At 67.0% G+C, this 5,811-nt stretch overlaps 1 protein-coding gene across 1 annotated transcript in view; it reads right to left on the bottom strand.

Moving 5' to 3' along the window:
* SKOR2 (SKI family transcriptional corepressor 2) overlaps nucleotides 1-2,571 on the bottom strand; it is a gene marked incomplete at both ends in the record, with an annotated part of 25,847 nt that extends 23,276 nt beyond the window's left edge. The window contains 2 exon segments of the mRNA XM_082336011.1: nucleotides 339-1,127; nucleotides 1,129-2,571. Coding sequence (XP_082192137.1) covers nucleotides 339-1,127; nucleotides 1,129-2,571 — 2,232 coding nt within the window.
* Between the last annotated feature and the right edge of the window lie 3,240 nt (nucleotides 2,572-5,811).

The following is a 5,811-nucleotide window of genomic DNA, read 5'->3' as shown; positions in this document are numbered from 1 at the left end:
TGGGCCACTCTGATTTTGGGGGTGGGAAGGTGGGGTGGGACCGACACCCCGCAAGGCACCAGTGGGCCACGTCCGACTGTGGCCCACCAGGCCCGGCCTTGGCCCACCAGGGGCACAGAGCCCGAGATGGCAGCGGGGGGACCCAGGGTGGGATGGTGGCAAGTGGGACCCAGGGCCTGACATGGCGGCGGGGGGGGGACCCAGGGCCTGACATGGCGGCGGGGGGGGGGGGACACCCGTCGGTCCACCTCCCCCCGCTCAGGGGACCCCCTCCCGCCCCCGGGGGGGGGATGTCAGTAGCCGCAGTCGGCGGGAAGGGGCCTGAAGGGGACATTTACATCTTTGTAGGAGGGCGGCTCCTCCAGGGACGGGTGGTGAGCCGGGCTGCTGCCGCCGCTGCCCGCCCGTGGGGGCCCGAGAGGCGGCGGCGGCTGGGCCTGGCCTTCCCCCGGCTTCTCCTCAGCGGGCGGCCGGGGGAAGGGCCCGGCGGCGGGGCGCTCCCGGCCGCCCTTCTCCGGCAGGCCCCGGGCGGGCGGGAAGCGGCCACCGGCCGCTAAGGGGTCTCCGCCGCGGGGCTCTTCCTCGCCGCCTTCCTCCTCCTCCTCGTCCTCCTCGTCCTCCTCCTCGGGGGGCTTGTGCCCCTCGACGTCCACCTCGGGCTCGTCCTCCTCCTCCTCGTCCTCCTCCTCCTCGCTGCTGTCCTCGCTGGCGAAGCTGCAGCTGGTGCCGCCGGGCGAGAGGAGGCGGTGAGGGGGGTGCGGCGGCGGCGGCGGCGGCGGGGGGAGCGGGTGCCGCTCGCATCCCGCCTCCTCGGGCGGCGGCGGCGGCGGCAGCAGCAGTTGCAGCGGCGGCGGCGAGGCGGAGCGGGGCGGGCCGCCGCCGTGCAGCTTCGCCAGGCTCTCCGAGTCCTCCTTCCCGCCCACCGGTCGGAAGGCGCTGGAGTGGTGGTACCCGCCGCCCGCCTTGCGCCCGCCGCCCGCCGCCTCCAGCAGGTGCGGGTGGTGCGGGGGGACCCGCCCGCCGCCGCCGCCGCTGCCCCCCTCGGAGGCGGCGGGCGAGGCGGGCTCCGCGCCGCCGCCTCCAGAGGGCGACTCGAAGAGCGGGTCCCGGGCGACGGCGGCGGCGGCGGGAGCGGGCGGGGGGCGCGGCGGCGGCGGGCGGCGTGCCCAGCCCCGCCGTCCCCGCCTCGCCGCCGGGCTCCGAGAGGTCCAGGAAGGCCTGGCGCAGCAGGCCCGCCCCGTCGCCCAACGAACAGCCCAGGGCGCCGGGGGGCTGCGGCGGCGGCTGCAGGTAGGTGGGGACCGGCAGCCCGCCCGCCGTGCGGGGCGGCCAGAACATGCAGAAGGGCGGGTAGAAGGCGGCGTCCTTCCTGCCCGGCCAGAAGAGCCCCGAGAGGCCGCCGCCCGCCGCGCCCCCGCCGGCCTTGTGCGCCGCCGCCGCCGCCCCGCCGAGGGCGTCGGCCCCGCCGCCGCCGCCCTCCTCCTTCTTGTGGCAGAGGCCGAAGGCGGCGGCGGGGAACCCGTAGGGGTGCGGGAAGAGCCCCCCGCAGCCGGGGAACTTCTGGAGCACGCCGCCGAAGGAGCCCTTGCTGGGCACCGGGATGACCGGGTAGCTCCGCGGGCTCTTCCCGCCGTGCGCCGCCGCCGCCGCCGCCGCCACGGCCTCCTGCAGCTCCTCGTCCTCCTCGAAGCGCGGCCGCTTCTGGTGCAGCTCCGGCGGGGCGGCCAGGAGGTGCGGGCTCAGCAACCCGCCGCCCACCACGGCGGCCGCCGCCTTCACCGAGCCCAGCGGGTGGCAGGCGGCGGGGGCGGCGGCGGCGGGGGCGGGCGGGGCGGGCGGCAGGGCCCGCTTGCGGCTGCCGCCGTTGAACATGGCCTTGACGTCCTCCCAGGCGAAGACCAGCTCGTCCTGGGGGCTTTTGTCGGTGAGCTTGAGGTGGCGGCGCCAGGAGTTGAAGTTGGCGGCGTCGGGCTGGGTGTACTTGGCGTCGGGGGTGCGGTGGGAGTGGAAGATGAACTTGTTGGGGGAGAAGTACATGCTGCAGTAGCTGCACTTGATGCACTTGGCCCGGGAGCTGTTGTAGCGGGCGGGGATGAAGCTGCCGCGGCAGCCCCAGGCGCACTCGTGGGAGACGTCGAAGGCGAAGTTATCCGGCAATTTGGGGGGCCGGTTCTCCCCCAGGAAGGACTTGCAGAGCCGCTCCGCCTCCCGCTTGGTGATCATGCCGCAGCGGCGGGAGGAGATGGGCATGGCCCCGGCCCGCCGCAGGATCTCCAGCTGCACCGGGGTGCACTGCACGCAGGTGATGCCCAGGGCCACCCGCCGGTTGTGGATCTCGTTGTAGCTGAAGTTTTTGAGGAGGGTGTTGGAGATCTGCGCCAGGCACAGCCGCTCCTGCCCGTCGATGACCAGGGAGACGATGGGGATGCCGTAGAGGATCACCTGCCCCACCTGGTTGGGCTTCATGGCGGCGTGGCCGGCCCTCGGCTGGCTCATGGGGTCCGGCGGGTAGGCGCTGGACGGCGAGGGCAGCAGGATGTCGGTGGGACCGGGCAGCGGGCTGGTCGCCATCGCCTCAGCGCCGGGGGGGCTGCTCTGCTCCAGCTGCGGGCGGGGAGGGGGAGAGAGAGAGACAGGGCCGTCAGCCGGGGGCCCACCGGGGATTGGGGGGGGCCCACGGGGGATGGGGGGCACCTACCGGGGATGGGGGGGGACCCACGGGGGATGAGGGGCACCCACCGGGGATGGGGGTTCCCGTCGCAAACACCCCACCCCGAGTCTCTGCGGCCTTTCGCTCAGCGACCCCGGCCCCCCCCAAAACCCACCGGCGGTGTACCCGGGGGCTGCGGACCGCCCGCCTCCGCGCACCCCCGGCTCTCCGACGTGCGCATCCCACGGCGGGTGCGGAGATAACGGTAAAGGAGCCAACCCCGTTAAGAAGATGCCCCCCCCCCCCCCAGCCCACGGGTGGCTCATCCCAAGACACGCAGCGGAGGCGCCTGTCCGCCTCCCCGTCCTGCAAACCCGCCGCCGCCCCGGGGAAGTAGCTCCGCGGAACCTCCGCACCCCCGGGGACGGGGCAGCCGCCGCCCGCATGCAGCGGGAAAACGCCGAGACGGAGTGAAAAAAATAAAAAGTTTCGATATTCTCCGCGCATCCTCCCCGCCCGGCTCCCTTTACCTGCGCGGCCGCGCTCGCTAGCCGTGCCGCCGCCGGGCCCTCCTCCAGCGGCCGCCGGGAGGGAGGCGCATCCCCGGGTCCGGCGCCGCGGAGCAGCGGGGGCAGCCGCAGCCCTGCGCTCGGTGCGGAGCGGACGGCGGCGGCTGCGAGCGCGGAAGCTCCGCGCCTCGCTGGGAGCGCGGCGCCCCCCCACCTCCCACCCCGCGTGGGCACGGTGACGTCAGCCGCCGGGGGGGGGGCGGTGAAGGAGGAGGGGGTCGGGTCCCCCATCCATTCCTCCATCCATCATTCCGTCCGTCCATCCATCCATCCCCTCCCTCTCTGCGCCGGGAGGGGATGCGGACGCCCCGTCGGGGCCCGGCCTCCCGCCGCCGCCCCCCGAGCCGGCTCCGAGCACGGTTTCCCGGCGAGGGAACGCCGAGCTAGGGGACGGAATGGTTTGAAGGTGGGATGCCCTTTCTTCTTCTTCTTTTTTTTTTTTTTTTTGGGCCTTTTTTCCTTTTTTTTCCTCCCCCCGCGGTCTGAGCCCGATCGCTTCCAAGAAACTGAATATACAAGTATAAAAAAACCCGCGTCTTTTCGGAAAAAAGTATATTTTAACGGATCTGTCCGAAATTACACGGCGGGGAGGAGTGAGAAAAAAAAAAAAAAAAAGTTGATTTTTGGCAACAACTGTGTCCTCACGGGCAGGAACAGCTGCTGCGACCCGTGCTCCCCAAATACCTACACCGGGGTGATTCACCAAAACCACTTTCAAAAGGACCCGGACCCAGATTCTCTCTTAAGCCCCCACGGCACAAATATGATTTTTTTTTTCTAATTGCTTTATGCACCCAATTAAGGAAGAAAAAAAAAACCCAAAACCTAGCAAATAATCTGCAGCACGGTAGCCGCACCTGCCTCCTTTTTCTTCGAAAGTGCAGTAAAAATGTAGATTTTCCACGATCTACCCGCGAAAAGCACCGGTAACTTCGTGGGTACCCCCCGCCGCGACCCTCCCGCCCCTGTAGCCAAAACCGGTCACTCGGGTCCTTTCCAGTGAGGAAAACTGCGGAACCGGCTAAAAAACGGGGAAAAGAAAAAGAAAAACTCCCTTTTAGCTAAATCGGAGAGCACATCTGGACCGTCCCGTGTTTCCTAATACCCTCTGATTTTTTTTTTTTTTTTTACAAAAATGCTCCCATCTCTTTTTCTGTCCATGCACATGACCAATACCAAACCTTTCTGCGCATTTAGGTACGAAAACTTGGTATTTGGGGTTTTTTTCTTTTGCTTTTCTTTACCCCCCCCCCCCCCCGGGTTTCTTTTTTTCACCGGGCATCACAGACCCAGCCGAAAATCTCTGCGCCGACCTTTCCCAGGACATCCACGCCGAAGCTCACCGACTCTCTCCGCTTTTTCCCCCCGGGCAGCGAAACGTCGGAGCCCCCCGGATCGCTCGGACCCTCGCTAACTTTGGGGGTGGGGAAAAAAAAAAAAAAATCACCCTTCTCCTTATTACTTCTGTCACTTGTCGCCACTTTCACACGGAGGCTCCCCCCTTCCCCCTCCCTCCTACTTTTTCCCGAGCTTCTTTTGTACGGAGCCTGCTGCTTTCGTGTGAGCAATAGCTATAAGCCTCACATCGGTGACATTTTAATCAATGCTTCCTAGCCAGACTGACATGAATTTTACACTTCAAAACTCTCCTCCGCCAGCTAATTGATTCAAATTGTTTTATTGGTTAAACCCGTGTCACACATTGTATGATCTATTACCACGCCACGGAGAAAATCTCCCCTCCTGTCTTCGCTCCCTGGTCAGCGCCAGGAGGGACGGGGGAGGTTTTTAGGGAGAAGCCGCCCTGTTCTTGCCGCCTCTCGGTGCCTGCATCCCGGCAGCGGCCGCCGGGCAGCCCGCTCCCACTCTCTCTCGGCCACCCGGTGTGGTTTTTCCCCGACGGTTCCCGGGAGAACCGAGGATGTATAACCTCGCCCCGGGCTCTGAGCCCGGCGCTGGAAGAGGAGGAAAAGCGGCTGCAGGAGGCGAAAGGGATGAGCGGGTTTTGCAAAGCGCCTTCAACGAAGCTGCCCCCCGAGCTCGGTCCTCGCAGCCCGGGAGAGGCTGAAAACGCAGGCTCGGTCCGGGGGAGTCGTTCGCCGGCGCCTGCATTTTGTTTTGTGGTGATTAAACGAAAGGCAAAACTCAACTTTTTTGTTCACCTGCTCGGTGCTATTGACTCCCTTGAATTCCGTTGGAAAAATTGAGGGGCTTCCTCACTTTCCTCTGTAGGACAAGCTGAAACCCATGGGGACTGGGTGTACTAGTCCCCATGGAGGGGAGAGGGTGCAGGACCCTGCGTGTGGCAGGGGCACTGCCCGCAGCCGCACCGAGGGGCCTTGGCTCGGAGGAGCTTTCCAAAGTGGGAGCAGAGACTGACCCGCACCAGCACCTTAGAGAAACGGGGCGGGAATTTACCGTTCTCTACTTTTTTCCTGTTGGGAAAGCTCGTAGAGCCACGACCCCAGCACGGGCATGGGGGGTCAGCTCAGCTTGCTGGAGAAAGGTCGATCCCCCCAGGGGCCTGGCGGCTCCCGCAGGTGTCCCCAGGCGGGCGAGGCCCGCCGGGCTGCTCCGCCGGCGGCCGGCCCC

Source organism: Platalea leucorodia (genome assembly GCF_965183815.1).
Source record: "Platalea leucorodia genome assembly, chromosome: Z".
NCBI classification, from domain to species: Eukaryota; Metazoa; Chordata; class Aves; order Pelecaniformes; family Threskiornithidae; genus Platalea; species Platalea leucorodia.
The sequence above is the reverse complement of the archived record's forward strand: the minus strand, read 5'-3'. Positions and strand labels throughout refer to the sequence as shown.